The following is a 16,705-nucleotide window of genomic DNA, read 5'->3' as shown; positions in this document are numbered from 1 at the left end:
ATTTTGGGTTGCGAGTCAAATTATCTGAAGAATAAATGCAAACTAAAATGGACAAGCCGTACTAAAGGTGATTTTCCTCCTGGTTTCAGGTGCACAAAAGGAAAAGCCAATTCCCTCCCAAACTCGTTGACAACCACGGAAATTCACCCTGCCTTAAGTTCGTGATAGCTGAAGGGCAGAGAGGAGGAATGTGAAAGGTACGAACCACAAAAGGGATGCGTCTAACAGCATACAACCTGTTCCAAAAGGTTAATTACACTCACACAGCCAAGGAGTTGTGCAATTTGTAATTATTTCTGCAGGGTCAAATGGGGCCGAACTCACAGTGACAAGGAACAAGACCTAGGCTACATACTGAACCTCCACCACACAAGGAAAATTGAATATAAACAGGCAGTAAAAGGCCCTGATTTTGTAAGTTTAAGCCTTGTTGGGTTACTGCTGGGAAAAAGAATATGTTTTGCGCCGGCGCTTGGCGAGTTTCTGTGAGCCACGCAGTCGACTAATTGAAAAGCCTGTGTCTTTGAAGGGTTGACTCTGGAGCTCTGCGTGTTCCTCACAGATTAATTAACGTGCCAACAAGAACCACAGCACAGAAAACAAAAGGGGTCTTAAAAAGATGTCTGGTTTTCATGTAATTCTCAAATAAATGCAAGTTTCTTTTATAAAAACACTTCAGTCTGGCCGTTCCTAAATGCTGTGGTCGTTAAATGCATAAAAAATCATCAAGGTATTAACATTTGTTTTCGCCTATAATCTCTTGAGTTGTGCATTATAATATTTATATTCATTACATAGGCTCAACCAGTAAACAACAAACAACGACAACAAGGACATGTAAAGTGCCAATTTTAAGATGAAAAGAGAGATTTAATTCAGTTGATGGTGGTCAATTATTAACACACTGTAAGTGTGTGTGTGTGTGTGTGTGTGTGTGTGTGTGTGTGTGTCACAGGAGTATCTGCCAGGCCAGAGTGAAAACAATCCTCCAGGAAGCTGCTCTTGGGGTCTGCGCTCTCTGGTTTCAGAGGCAGGACTGACAGTAAACAGCAGGCCCTGGCAGCGAGCATGACTGGGATCCGGCGCTGGCTCGGACACGGCTGTGTCGGACTTGTGATCGTGTCTCCATCGGTGCTGCGGAGAACAGACCGGTCCTCCTGCACGGAGCTTACGCACACGTCCATTGTGCGAAGGAAGTCAAGGAACACAAAAGAGGAATTGTGAATTGTTTCGTTCGAATTATTACTGATCTAGAAGTATTTTCAGTCCACGACTCTTCTGGCGGGATCAATTACGAGAAGAGGACCGATCACATTCCCCCCGCACCAGTCCACTGCCGTTAACACTTTTCTGACCGTTGCGTTTTTAAATCCATTAGAACGAAGGCCGAGTCGAGCCTTGTCTCCGGGCCCTCACCTGCACAGGTGTCGAAATGATGTGTGTGTAATTCACCGTGTCGGAGACCAGTCTGGGTGAGTAACACATGCAGCGCACTGACAGCCCCGAGGGTCCAGAGAGCCCTGCAGTCGGACACCAGCGCCAGCAACTGAGCTGCAAAGTTATAAAGCAGGCTTCTAGAATACCACCGGTCCTTCCATCGCTCCAAAAAAAGGTTCTCTGTGCAGAATTTCATTTTGAATTATACATGCATAACTTTTTTCTATTTTTAAACTTTAATTTTAACCCATTGCAATCAGAAAGAGGATTTGTGCATTAACCGGGGCACTGACTGAAGTGTGTGTGTGTGTGTGTGTGTGTGTGTGTGTGTGTGTGTGTGTGTGTGTGACGAGCCTGTGAGAACCCCCCCGGTCTCACCCCTCCCTCGGCCTCTGGCAGCACGAGCAGCATTCCTCGCAGCCCTGTTTCCAATTAGCCCGGGCAGAGAGCAGCAGATCGGAGGGGTTAAGGGCGGACCAAGCGGGTTAATGCCGTGTGAAGCCCGAACAGAACGTGAGTGGAAGCCGAATTCTTCTTCTCTGTCAGGAGCAGCATCCCCACACTTAATTGGGTAACAAGGACACGGCGCAGATCCACTCGTTAACGCGTTCAAAAGCACCGGCGCACACAAAGCGCCCCGGGGTTGAGACTGAAGCTCCGCGCTGCAGCAGCAACTGACTATAAACAGATTTACAAATGAGATCTTAACCAGCAGACGTATGCTAATTTAATCAATGAATAAAAAATGAACTCCCAGTCTCGACTTTCCCCAAATACACTGCAGTAAGCACTTGAGTTTCCCTCCGACAATCTAGGGTGTTGCAAAGCAGGAGCGGGGGGGGCAAGAGAGACAGATTGTTTCCTGGTGCAAGACTAGACTTAGGGGCTGCTTTTGTTCGGATGCGTGTTAACCAATAGCCCTTTGGAATAAGATTAGAAAAGGAGGAAAATTGTCACATAAACGAGGCGCTTTAATCCAAATAACTTCAAACATCAGTTAATCAGCAACTCACAGACCCAGAAGCAAAGATCCAGAGACTCGAAACCGGTATCTGAATGTCTACTGTGCGTCGTTTGCAAAGGAGAGTTAATCATCAACTTCCGAACGCTCGGTCATAAAACCCCCCGGAGCTCAAGCCGATAAGAAAGTCTTCAATCAAGGCAAACACACACACTGCCATCATCCGCCGTGACAAGCTCACAATGGGTACGAAAACACAAAGACAGGTCTTCGAAACGTCTGACACAGGGTGTGGGGTACAGAGGCCTTGAAACAGTTCTGCTGGATCCAAAACCAAACTAATAGAAACAGCATAATCCCACCCCCAGACCTTTTGGTGTGCAAGTCGATGTGTCAGATTATATCATGCATTTTTATTCTTGATCATACAGGCAGAACAACTCACAGGCTCTTGGAAACAGCGAGATCAGCGAGGGAGTTTAAACGGATTTAAACGTCAGGAAGAAGGGATACCTTGACCGGCTCAAGCTTGCTCACAATTTTGTCTTGGTTTGGTCTAAGCCTAAAACAAATAAAGATAATGTAGGCTGCTCACAGAACCGTTCATGAATCACAAATGGCAGTTTTGGGCCTTACATTTATTTTTCTCAAGGACACATCTGTTCACTCTCATTTACTTATATAAACCTTTCTGTTCCACCATGGTTTGTTTTGAGATTCTTCATTAAAAAAACACTGTCAAGGACCACCTGATGAAGGGGGAGATAATAAAAAAAACTGCATGTATTGTGCATCTCTGAGCCTGAGATTTTGGGGTGACATCTATTCGCATCAGGAAGATAAAATACACAACAACCCCGAAAAATCTGTTGAGATTGAGGTGAAACACTACGTGACAGATGGGGGTGGGGGGGCATGTTAAAAGGATTTCACACAAAAACATGCTCCAAAATATGAAATTGATGAGGGTTTATAGACGCAGGAGATGTATTATAATGCGCAATCTCACAGGATTCGCCGGATTAAGCACCAAGCCGGCTCAGGACAACACTAAAACCGATCACAGCTCCTCAGGACAGCTGTCGGTCACCCACAGCGCAGGGCAGCGGGCCGTCGGCCGACAGGGACGTGGGTCAGGCTCAGGGAAGACGGCGGAGGGGAGAGGGAGGTTGAATCCGAGCTCACACACTCACACACTCCCACGCCGAGCAATAAACGAGCAACACACACCTCCTGCTCAGAGGTGATAAACACAATCGATCAAAGAGCACGGAGCGGTGACATGCAGATAAACACAGTTTGAACCCACAAAATAGTGCGGGACTGCACGAGTCACGCGGCCAGCCTCGACGAGGAAGAGGAGGAACGCGACAGAGGAAGAAACGCAACAGTAGTTCAATTCACTCACCAATACTTGCAATCAGTGCTTCACATGTACACAATAACAGAAAAAACTGAAAAACTATAGCAGTGGTGCAGATATATGAGCAAGTGGGTTTTGGAAAAGTCCTCAGCCTAATACCTTGAACCTTAAGCTCTGCTGGCAAAGGATTTAATTTACAAACACGCTGGAGAGCCCATAATCGTGCTGTTGTGATTGCAATATGAGATGTTTGCCCGGGTTACTTAAGTTCTGGAGGAAGAAAAATAGAGAACATCTCATATTTCAGAAGACTATATATATTGAGAGAGAGAGAGAGAGAGAGAGAGAGAGAGAGAGAGAGAGAGAGAGGAGATCTTGAGGACATGCAACTCATTTCCTACTTTGCAATGTTGAAGCATAATTCATTATAATCAAATCAATCTTAGCTTCTTAGCTCCTGAAATTGATAATTACGGGGTTACTATATTACAGGTTTACTGTATTTTTTAATCGCAGTGTGTCAAAAGTGAAAGCTGTGCCAATTCTACGCGTAAATCGCAAACACGGCAAGAGCGAGGAACAGACACACAACGGAGCACAAACTGCCGGTTAAGGCAACGCTCAGAAAACCATTTGAACCCGAACACTCAAACACGCTCAGCATCTGAAAGTCAACCAGAACGTTTCTTCAAAGCTCACAACAGGGTCATATAAATTAATTGAAACAAGATGGGTTTATCGTCATCAATTAAAAGTTCGCTTTCCCAGATGTCTCAGTCGGTCTGAGCGAGGGACGACTACGGGACGAAACGGAATCAAACTCAACAAATAAGCGCTGCAAACGCGGCCTAATAAAGAAACAGCACAAGATGTCTGCACGGGCGAGGATGAACCAAGAAATTCCTGTAGGCAACGAGCGGAGAGATCGTTAAGAAAACAATGAGTTTCTGCTGCAATGCAAACCACTGCCAGCGCCCGTGTTGGGTGTGGCGATAAAAATGTATCAAGCGGCAGCGATAGAAAGTTTTGCCAGTGACATCTGGAGTCTGAAGAGGTGAGGCGTCTCTCAGATCACACAAACGGGTGTCGGTCCGGACGAGCGCAGTATCCCTATGACTAGACTTCTAATTTTTCTGAATTCTTCCTCCGTCCCCAAAGCAATGGTCTCCATACAAACACATTCTTAATCTGCTATTCGAAATAGAAGAGGTCGTGGGTTTGAGAAGAGAGAGAATGGTCCATTCGATCTGGACAGTTCCTGTTTTCACAAGACCACCATCGGGATTTGTACTACCAGAGAGACGGGACGAAACGAGGAAAGAAAAAAACTAAAACATCCTCGTTCTCCCAGGGCAGTCGAGGGTTTACAGGCCTGCTTTATCTCCTCACGCAGCGCTTCCTGTGAAATGTAGGAGACGCACAGATCAGACTCGCACACGCCCACCGTCCTTCTGGAGGACTTTAGCGAGAGACGAGAACGGTCCTACTTTCAGATCCTTATATTTACAGCGCGATCTCCCCACCGGTAATGGATAATTGCCTGCCGATTCACCGGGCCCTTTCTTGAGGAGCAACCCAGGAGTTTCTGATTACTGATTATAGGACTTAAGAGACATTTCTTCTTGGTTCTCTTGGGATCAATTAACACTTACTGGTGCCTCCTGGGATAGATACCAAATAAACAATTAAATACATCTCTGATAGTGTAATCTGAAGCAGTAAGATAAGTACAGCATACAAAATAACAATGATGCAGTTAATGACAGACTACAGAAACTCTCTGACTGGCACCCGATACTGCAAATGCTTCTCGACGTAGGATCAGTTTCCTGGTCTCTCTAATGTAGGAGAGAAAATACCATCTGAGCAGCAGACAGATATGGAGGCTGGAGAGTCCCAGCTTCTCCACGTGGATTCATTGCACAAACTCTCACAACCCTCTCGGTCCTCAGAGATCAGCCAGACGAAGAGCCTCCCCTGGCAGCAGCCGGCGGTACTGCAGGCTCCCTTCAGCCCGAACAGCCTCCGAGAGAGAAACCGGGTGGGAGGAGCTGCGGCCAAAACCCAAAGAGCTGCGTCCGCTGAATTCAGACTTCAACACTTACGGTGGGCACACGGGCTCCTGCAGGAACACTGATGTTCGCATACGTGGGATTGTAGGGATAACATCGTCCTTTCACACAGAATATTCACACAGAATAAAAACACATCGGAGGTGTAAACGTCCGCCTACGATATCCTCCATTGGCCACAAACGCAGTGCCAAGAGACCACGAGCTTAAAGTTTGGTTCTGATCTGCTTGTCAATTGCACTAATCGGAAAACAAATGTCAACAAACATACAGACTTTTTTGTGTCACTCGTTTACAAACACAACAAGTTGAAAATGCACAAATATACTGCTTTTCAGTGTATTTTGAAAAGCACTTCCTTACTTCTTTCTACAAATGTTGTGTAAAGGTTTGCCTGTTCGGAATAAATACATAAACAAATGCAACAAAAGTGTGACAACAGGCCGTCTCTCTCCAGAAGTTTTATTTTCTATTTTACAGTTTCATCGTTAAGCACTTTTCAAATGTTTTTATAGGAAGAATAAAAAAACATACAGAATGTGTTGGGAAAGGGACAGTTTGCATCCCAGGAAAAAACTAATCAAAACAAACACAAAACAATTCTTGACCCACTGGGCCCGGGACCAGAGCCCAATCCCACTGTAAACGAGACGCCTCTGAGCCTGCAGGACGGCCCACGCGTGTCCGGTCAGGATTAGTGTCTGGCCGCAGCTGGCCCCGGCACCACGTGATCCCCTGCAAATGCACAACACAGCACTTTGGTGATTTGTAGGTGACTTACAGCTAAAAATAAACAAGGTGCAGCGCGGGCTGAGCGGCCTGTGTGCACATGTGTGACAGCGGCTCCACGGCCCGGCCCGAGGAGACGTGTCCTCGTAAGCCCTGCGTAAAGAGGCTTCTAATACAGATCAGGAAAGTTAGTTTAAGGTCACATTTTATGTAATATGCAAATTAATCTATGTAAATTAAGTTAGAAAGCGCAACAGGGAGCAAAAACTAAGTAGCACGTTTGTTCTTGAACCCCACGTGGGAACTTCCAGTAAATCAGATCCGAACAGGTTTCAATCCCTGAGCATGAAATGATTGTTTCTTATGTAAACGGCAAGTCGCCCTGGATAAAAGCATCTGCCAAGACACAAATAATCAGCGTAGGCGACGTTTCTTTCCTTTCTCAAGCTCGCAAGTCAGACAAGTAAAGATCAGAGATGACTGTAAGGCTGTATGCCGTGTGAATAAATCGCACTGGTCGGAGAAAGCGGTAACATCCAGCTTTAATTCACAAATAGAGGTCACCAACGGAAATAAAATATCTGAATGCATATTCCAGAAATTAAGCACAAGCACGCACCAGTTTGCTTTGCTGGTTGTTTCGGTTTATAAAAGCCTTCTGATGCAGAAACCTTGAGCATGTCGGCCTTCAGACATGAGCTACGGTGATGTACAGAGGCTTGGGGATCCTGATGCCGGGTCGAGAGTCTGTATGTGATTCTACTTAGTCGGCGCAGCGGAGCACGTCACGGCTTCACTGTCCCCCCCCGGAGACAGGGTTCGACTGTGATGGATGGAAGGATGGATGGATGGATGGATGGATGAGTGACTGCAGGTCTGCGTGGGTTTCTGCAGCATCTGGAACTCATGCAAACCGACTTCAAAACCTGGAGCCAAAGTTCAAATCTGTTCAATTCAGACAACAACGACTTCAAAGCAGTCTTCATGGGATGATATGGGAAGGACACCAGGAGACCCAGAGGACCGGGAGGACCAGGTAGTGGCCCACATCCTCCTCAAGAGCGGCTGGAGACAACAGCAACCCCCACAGAAAAAAATTAAACACGTGAAGCACTGCAGACTGTTAAAACCAGGGGTACAGCATCCTAGTCTGTCAGTCACCGAGCATCTCTCCCTTTCCGTGCCAGATCTGTACCGGGCCGAGCTCTCCTCCAACTTTCCCTTCCTGCTCTATGCGTTTATTACGATATCAGATTTTGCACTATATTAAATTTGCAGGATCAATCTTTAGGGCAACTTAACTGACGGCTGCAGATTAGGCGAGTGAAGAATGTGCCAGGCTTAAAGAAACCGGTCTAATCTCTATTTATTTGTTTATTCTCTCTTTCAGGAAGTATAAAAATAAATCATTAAGCCTAGTCGCTTTACAGTAATGTAAGCACTAAATAATAACGAAGGGAAGGAAGCCAGCAACAAAAACAGAACTGCCAGGTGTGTCTGTGCGTTTGTACATTTCAAGTTATCCTTCCTTTTCAACGCCACCTTGAGACGGTTGACCTGAAAGGTGCTTGACATCAGAGAGGCCCGATTGGCCGCCGGCTCCCAGTCGAGGCATGTCTCCATGTCCTTCAGCCTGATGACTGTCACTGTCAGCCCTCACAACATCCTCACTCACCATGACCTACTTCCTCCCAGGAGAGTGCCGCGTATTTACAGCCCCCCCCAGCACTCTGTCCAATCAAAAACGTGCCGATTAATCTCCCTACCCAGAGATTAACACATCGTCCAACCAACCCCTACAGAGACTGACCGCAGCGTCCGCTATGGGACACGGCAGCCAGGCGTGCTTATACATATGCATGCATTATAGACATGTACACGACATGCTAAGACTGTGATCGTGCATAATAAAACATACTAAACACCGCGGCCCTTCAATCAAGCTCATACTGACACCCCAGCGCCTGTTTTAAGCCGGTTCCTCGCACACGACACCCCCTGTACCCTGCGCACATCACTCAGACCTCCTGGGTAAACCTGTCTGCTAAGTAAAACACATCCGCCTTCCTTCTGGGTAACACAGCAGTAAATTAAATTAAACTGAGGTGGGGGTGGGGGGGACGGGACGGGACATCCTGTTCTGCCTTGATCCATCCCGGCAGCCACCAGGGCCCTGTAATGGCAGAACCACCTGCCCGGGTGATGGCGTTGGAACCAGATCTCAGGCTCTTCAAAGGGAGAGTCTGGACCGGCCATCTGCTCTGTGTAAACGCGGGATATATTCGGAGGCAGGAAGTCGGGGAGTGCAGCCTGTGGCCCCGTCTCTCGGCAGCGGGTGGACTTAACCCCTGCGCTGCCGAGTCTGAACTGGCGCCACCGGTGCCCGAATGATGCCAGTGCACTAATCCGCGGCGTATGCCAGGAGGTGGCAGATTCCAGCGTATCCAAGCAAGCCACCGAGATCGTTCATCAGAGACCAACAGAGCCATCTCAAATATCTTCTCACATCCTGGAAACGGTAAAGCCCAAGTCCGAGTCTCACCGATCGTCTCACCCCCCCCCCCCCCCCCGACACCGGCAATCAGGCAATCCAAGGCATTGTTTAAAAAGGAAAAGGGAAAAATGCAGGAGGTTAAAAGGCAGCATTCTTCCATCTGGAAACATTCAATAGCACGTGAAGCCTGGGGTTCGTTTTTTTAATTTCTCTCTTCTTCACCGTGAAGGAATTCGGTAACCTTATCCTCGCCTCTTCTTTTTTTCGAGGTGATTTCGACCGGCTGGAGCGTGGACGCCGAACGCCGCTGCTCCGGGCCGATTTTACGACGGGACCAGGAGGGATGGAGACACCTGGCCTCCCAGATTGGACTCATGCGCTTTTATTTGACGGTGTGAACGCACCGAGGTTGCTGACGGGGTCTTCGAGGTGGAACGAGGGGCCTTCGTTATCCTAAATGCGACTCGGCGTCAGTGTGTGGACAGGGGGACGGACAAGGACCGGCGCTGTGTCTCCAAGACGCTTGTGAAGGACAGTGGAAATTCTGGAAATGGTGTCAGGGGTCTACGGTCAACGGAGGACGGGCAGGCAGGGTATGAATACGCAGGGCTTCGTAGACCACCACATGGCCAGAAGATCTGGCTGGCTGGCTGAAGACCCTGCCACAATGCCGCAGACAGCAGAGGACAGGCCTGCGAAAGCCTGCCGGCGCACACAGAGGATATTACGAATCGTCGGCCCGTTTGTTTTGCTGGTTTTTCAAACTCGGAGCACTCTAACTTCATACGGACACGGCGAGAAGGTCGCCGATTCTCGGCGGAATAATCAGACAACAAAAAGAAGCCTTTTAGTGGAGACACAGACGCACACATCAAACGCACCTGCACTATAGGGAAGGACAGCGAGGGCTAAGAAACACCTCCTCACCTGAAACAGAGACGATTCACGGCCTCGGCCGACATAACGCGACATTTCTGCTGCCTTGTTATGTCACCAAGTTATTTGTGTGAAGGTGTGACTCTGATGAGGTCAGTTTACAACGTCAGTCGAGCTTCTCGGCTTAGTTACCGCAGCAGGCTTTTCTCTGGCCCTGTACCTTAGCGTGGCGTGGCATCACGTTATTAACAAGATATAGATCCATGTGGTGGCTTCCAGTCTCTTTCAGTTATTTTGTTTCACAGCAGCCCATGCACACACCACAGTATATCAAGCGTCACCTGTTACCATTTGATGATGCAACTGTATCAAACAAAGCGAACGCGTGCAACAAGGACCAGCCTGATGCCAGCAGCGCCATATGTTCCTCTTCTCCCGTCACCCCCTATACTGACTGCAGACCCACAGGCATAATTAACACACAAAAACAGCAGGTTTGCTTCTAGAAAACCAAGAACAGCTGCAGGAGATCGGTTCTGCTGCTCCAAAGCAATGCCCAGCCTCCAGGCACAGGTCAGAGCCCTGTGACCCGAGACACCTCCCTCCACCGGGACTCTGACAGCGGCAGCGCACCCCAGTCTTGGACTTCCACCCTAAAAGACCATAAACCAGCCTCTCCAGCAGAATGACATGCAGTGGTGTGTGTTTAACACGCAATATAACAGTCCAGCAACAAAACCTAAATGTTTATTTCAGCGGTTTGCAAGCTGTTGCACACCGCTGAAATAAACATCTCCACCCAAAACTGTCACCACATCAAAAACAAAACGCGATTCCCACGCTGAGTGACAGGGGACCCACGTGTTTAAAGGCTCACCCGCACGCCGGGCATGTGACTCCTCCACACGGGCGCAAGAGGAGCTCAGTTTGGGGAACTAACGACACGTCTGCTGGTAAAACAAGCACAACCGATAACACCAGACGAGAGGAGCGACAACCCGCACGGCCGCCTCCTCCGCGCCGCAACACAGCGCACATCTGGCACAGCGCACATCTGGCCGAGGCACGCACCGGACACGCAGCCCGTTCCCCGCCAGCTCCCCGGCGCCCGGCCTCCCTGGCCCCGCACGGCCACCTGCTCCGGCCGCCTCTCCCCCGCTGCAGCCCCGGCGCGGACGGGCTATTAATAGAGCCGCTGCACTCACCCAGACTGCCGGCGAACCCGTCCATGTCTGCAGGGAAGCGTCCACGCAGCCCCGGGACGGACTCGTACGATTATTATCCCCGCGGTCGGTGGCCGAAGCCGCGGCTCGGTGCTGCCGGGGAGGGAGAGCGGGACGCCGGCTGCTGGGGGCTCCTGTCGCTGGCTGCCGTGGGCCGCTGCTGCGCTGCTGGCGGGTCGCGGTGACGCTGTGTCCGGGCTCGGCGGCGCTGCTCCGGGGCTCTGGCTCGGGCTGCTCGCTGGGCTCCCGCGGTCGAGCTCCTCCGCCGGGGGAGGGAAGGGGTGCGGGGCGGGGCGGGGCGGGGCCCGGCTGATGCGCTTCCGACTCCGCCCGCCCTGGCGCAGGGAGCTTCCCCCGGCCCGGAGCGCCGAGCGGCGGAGAGGGGCAGCGCTAGACCCGGCCCAGGTCACTGGCATGGGCAGGGAGCACTGTGTACTAGTAATGCTGTACAGAGACATGCATGTTCAATATGGCACAGGGCTGTGTGCACTGTCATGAACAGGGAACATTATTTTGTAATAATAGTATATTAAAGATACAAACACATAATACATATTATAGGGGCAAGAGCTATACAAACATACACGCATATATATAATACATTCATATATACATGCACATATATAATATATACATACATATATATGCATACACACACACATATATATATATATACAAACACACATATAATACATACATTCACATATACATACACAGACATAATACGCATATAGGGGCAAGAGCTATACATACATACACACACACATAATACATTCATACATATATGCAGTTCGTGTCATGTGACAAAATATCTGGCAAATGCAGGAGAAAAGCTGTTTGTGGTTCATTTTACTTTCCTCGACGCTTCGAAATAACATCATCCAGAAAGTGGGGGATTTCGCAGCCTAATGGCAGTCCACCCCCCTGCAGAAACACCTGCCCGGCTCTCAGCAGCCGCTCAGCGAGACTGGACTCCACCACACAATCACGCCAGGCCGTCAAGACATGTTACACACTGAACACCGGGGGACCCAGCGCACATTGACAAGCCTGAGCAACTTCACCTCTTTATTCCGTTATTCCTTTTATTTGTATCATTTTACATTTTAGTCTTTGGATTTGATCCCATTATCTCCGGCCTGGAAAATCACACAAGGGGCTGTTTGTGTTTCCTCCTCTGGGATCCGAACACAAAGGACTCGACCTGCCGTCGAAGCTGTGTGGCAAAGACCTACTGAAACAAGACGTGTATTTAATATTACTATTACTGTTATTGTGTATCTGTTTCATTGTTTGTTAAATCAAATCAACCATTAAAGTGTTTTTTCATCAGCTTTTGCTCATCTTTGCAGCATAAAAAGCAGTTGATCAAGAGTAATGACATAATGAAGAAACATTAACTTAATTGGCTTGTTTTAATCCTATTCTATTAATCTCCATGATACCACACTGTAATGATCGACCCTAAGTTTTAAAATGTGTTTCTTGTTCTGAATGGGAAATAAATAGTTTAAATACAGCTGTGTGGTGTCAAATGCTGATTTTAAATGAGTTTCTCAAGTCGGCGACCTTGTCTTTTTAACCGTCTTTTTAACCGCCACTGTACGTATCTTTGAGGGTTTTCCAAATTCAGGCAGAAAGGGCCACTGAGGGCTCATTGTGAAGGCCGGCATGAGCTAATGCGGCTCGGACAGAGGAGCGCTGTTTCTGGGGAAGAAAGGGTTCAAGGGGGAAAAATAAAAACAGATCTGCTCTTCTCACGTCCCTGTTGATGGTGAGGGGGTTGTGGCGCAAGGGCGTCTGACTGACACGCCCATGAGTCAGAGGACTTGTGTCTCTGTGCCTCTCTCTCACGGCGCTGCGGCGCCCCCGTCCCCCCGTCACCTTCTCCGGCCCGGCGCTGTGTGCCGAACACAAAGACCACCTTCTTTCCAATCTCTATTAGAGGGGGGAGGGCAGTGAAATATTTTATTCTGTCTGTATTTCAATGGCTTGGCACAGAAATGGGCTACCGTTTACCAGAACACTGTGATCTGTGAGAGGCGGGGGCAGTGAGTCATTTGACCGCTATCTCCAGGCCCAGACCTCCTGCAGTCATTCCACTCGATTCCTCCAAACGCTCACTGTGATGCCTTCCTCATGGACAGTCACTGAACAGAAAGATAACAGACTTCGATACTGTGTGGCTTACAACCGTCCCTGGTCCTGGAGGAGCCCCTACCCTGCTGGTCTGTGTTGCAACCGAGCACGAAGGTCCCCCTTTTGCGGCCAAAAAAGCCCTGACCCCTCATGGCATGGACTCCACTAGACCTCTGAAGGTGTGCTGTGGTATCTGGCACCAAGACGTTAGCAGCAGATCCTTAAAGTCCTGTAAGTTGCGAGGTGGGGCCTCCATGGATCGGACTTGTTTGTCCAGCACATCCCACAGATGCTCGATTGGATTGAGATCTGGGGAATTTGGAGGCCAAGTCAACACCTTGAACTCGTGATTCATCAGACCAGGCCACCTTCTTCCATTGCTCCGTGGTCCAGTTCTGATGCTCACGTGCACATCGTAGGCGCTTTCGGCAGTGGACAGGAGTCAGCATGGGCACCCTGACTGGTCTGCGGCTACGCAGCCCCATACGCAACAAACTGCGATGCACTGTGCGTTCTGACACCTTTCTATCAGAACCAGCATTAACGTTTTCAGCAATTTGAGCTACAGTAGCTCATCTGTTGGATCGGACCACACGGGCCAGCCTTCGCTCCCCACGTGCATCAATGAGCCTTGGCCGCCCATGACCCTGTCGCCGGGTCACCGCTTTTCCTTCCTTGTACACTTTTGATAGGTACTGACCGGGAACACCCCACAAGAGCTGCAGTTTTGGAGATGCTCTGACCCAGTCGTCTAGCCATCACAATTTGGCCCTTGTCAAAGTCGCTCAGATCCTTACGCTGCCCATTTTTCCTGCTTCTAACACATCAACTTTGAGGACAAAATGTTCACTTGCTGCCTAATATATCCCACCCACTGACAGGTGCCATGATAACGAGATGATCAGTGTTATTCACTTCACCTGCCAGTGCTCATAATGATATGGCTGATCGGTGTATATAACAGTAATAGTGGTCAGGGTTAGGGGTTAGTTTGTTTTGTTCAATTCCAATTCTGCCTCTAGTCTAGTGCAGCCCAGTTCCAGAAATGAACCAGAGTCTTCTGCAGTTCTGGTAGTTTTCACAACCTTCACAACTCTCCTGAACTGGGGCGTCCTGGTCTGATCAGCTGTGATACCGCTGTTGCACAGAAGAGGGCGACATGGTTCAAGGAAGGAAGTCTTAAACAGCTGCAGAATTACAAATCAGGAAAGACTTGCAAAACGTGACTTACAATGTTACAAGTTGCACATATGTTATTGTATGTGCTGCATGTATGTTTATTTCGTTGTTGTAGTCACATCTGCTTCAAAGCGTTTCCCCAGGGCGGTGTGTCTCTGCTGCACAGTTATTATTGTCAGTTATTATCAGTCATTATTGTCAATACAAACGCCCCTCCTAGTGGTTGTAGGAGAGTATAGCATGTGCGATTAATTACATTTTTATTCAAGAGGATTGCTGGTCTCACTGTGCTTTTAACATTTTTATTTCTTGAGTGTATCTGACACTTACATGCATAAGACAAAGGAAATAATGAGCAGAATGATAGAGGCGCAGGCCAACAGAAGAACCTCAAAGATACTGACAGAAAGGGAAGCCACCCTATAATTACCTACCCTGGGGACACCCCATAACCCCAGCCCCAAACACACCCCTCACCCCAACCCCAGCCCTCGTTCCCACACTCCCTTTCCTCCGAGTCTTCAGAAGAATTAGAGAAGAGAAGCCTCCCTGTTATTCTTTCTATTTGTTGATAAATGGAGAGAGAGGGGAAAAAAAAATCTCTTGGCAGAAAACGCAGCTCTGGTCCACTGTGATCTGGGAGGCAGCTTTCAATTACCCCGGACTCCTAATGCACCTCCCGTAACACGAACCACTTGTGCAAACACTGCGGGTGGACCGGGCCCTCGGGCACAGCGGGGCCCCCGGGGCCTCGTCTCTGCACGGCGAGCACTGATGTGTTTATCCTTTGTGGGACTGCGAGCAAATTCAATTCAGACAGAAAAGTGGAGACGGTTTATGTTTTCATCCAGTGAAAGACACAACTGCCACCAGCACTACGGATACTGCCCCGGCTGTCATTATTGCTATGAGTAATAATCATAATAATATCATCATCATCATCATCATCATCATCACAATCACGGCCGTAGCGAGCGGCTCTGAATGGGCTGCTTGTTTGACGGCAGACTGTTCATTAGTGCTGTTTTCATAACCTCATTAAAACTCAATTTTTCATTGTAATTGCCCCCAGAGTTATGCTTCTAAATGATTATCGTTTTCCACCCTGTTTTCATTGCATGCTGTTTTAAAAAATCATTCCAAGCTGATGGGCAGGAGACTGTGGTGGAGGCTGGGGACTGAAGAGACAGGACTGGAAGGTGCAAAAATATGGTCTTAGTAGTAGAAGTCTTATTATCATTAGCAATGGCAGTAGAATGAGGTTTAATCGTGATATTAAATAGTATTTACTGAAATGATATGGTGTTTCCTTGCATGCTACAGTGAAAGAACATAAGAGAGTGTCCATTGGAGAGGAGGCCATTCGCCCCATCGTGCTCGTTTGGTGTCCATTAATAACTAAGTGATCAAGGATCCTATCCAGTCTGTTTTTGAATGATCCCACATTGTCTCTTCAGCCACATCGCTGGGGAGTTTGTTCAGATTGTGACGCCTCTCTGTGTGAAGAAGTGTCTCCTGATTTCTGTCTTGAATGCCTTGAAGCCCAATTTCCATTTGTGTCCCCGGGTGCGTGTGTCCCTGCTGATCTGGAAAAGCTCCTCTGGTTTGATGTGGTCAATGATTTTCATGATTTTGAAGACTTGGATCAAGTCCCCACGTAGTCTCCTCTGTTCCAGGGTGAAAAGGTTCAGGTCCTCAGTCTCTCAGTAGGACATTCCCTTCAGACCTGGAATAAGTCTGCTTGCTCTCCTCTGTAGTTGAACCCAGAGCTAAACAAAGTGGAAAAAACAATTTTGAGATAATATTACTTGCTATCGTCCCATGTTTTGGCCCTCGGAGGGTACAGTTATTCCCCTGAAAAGGACCCTGCACATATTTTCAACAGATTTGTGGAACAATAACCCCAGACGTCCCACCTTGCCGTGCGGTGGTGGGGGGACGGCGCTATCTATCAAAGTGACAGAGCGGGGCGTCACGGGCCCAGCAGCCACCCGTGCCAGGCCAGATGTAATAATCACATCAGCCACAATGCAATTAAGTTGTAGCAGCGAGAGAAACGTTGGAAGGTTTGCCAGATTTCCTGGGCTGTTTTCATTGCGCTAATTATCCTGCCGCTCGGGTTTCAAGGCTCCCTCTCCGTGTCCTCTCCGTGTTGTCCTGGGGGTCCGCAGACCGGAGGTAAACATGGCCCCTCTCCCCCACCGTTTGCGGTGGAGAGGACTGGCTCTGGTT

General features: G+C 48.6%; 1 protein-coding gene across 1 annotated transcript in view; it reads right to left on the bottom strand.

Annotated features, from left to right (window-relative positions):
• Positions 1 to 11,403, bottom strand: part of eml4 (EMAP like 4) — a 70,617-nt gene extending 59,214 nt beyond the window's left edge. The window contains exon 1 of the mRNA XM_066697227.1: positions 11,138 to 11,403. Coding sequence (XP_066553324.1) covers positions 11,138 to 11,162 — 25 coding nt within the window. The 5' untranslated portion in view covers positions 11,163 to 11,403. The remainder of the gene's footprint in view (positions 1 to 11,137) is intronic.
• Between the last annotated feature and the right edge of the window lie 5,302 nt (positions 11,404 to 16,705).

This window comes from Amia ocellicauda, chromosome 23 (assembly GCF_036373705.1).
Source record: "Amia ocellicauda isolate fAmiCal2 chromosome 23, fAmiCal2.hap1, whole genome shotgun sequence".
In the NCBI taxonomy this organism is placed as follows: domain Eukaryota; kingdom Metazoa; phylum Chordata; class Actinopteri; order Amiiformes; family Amiidae; genus Amia; species Amia ocellicauda.
This window is presented reverse-complemented; position numbering and strand designations above follow the sequence as displayed.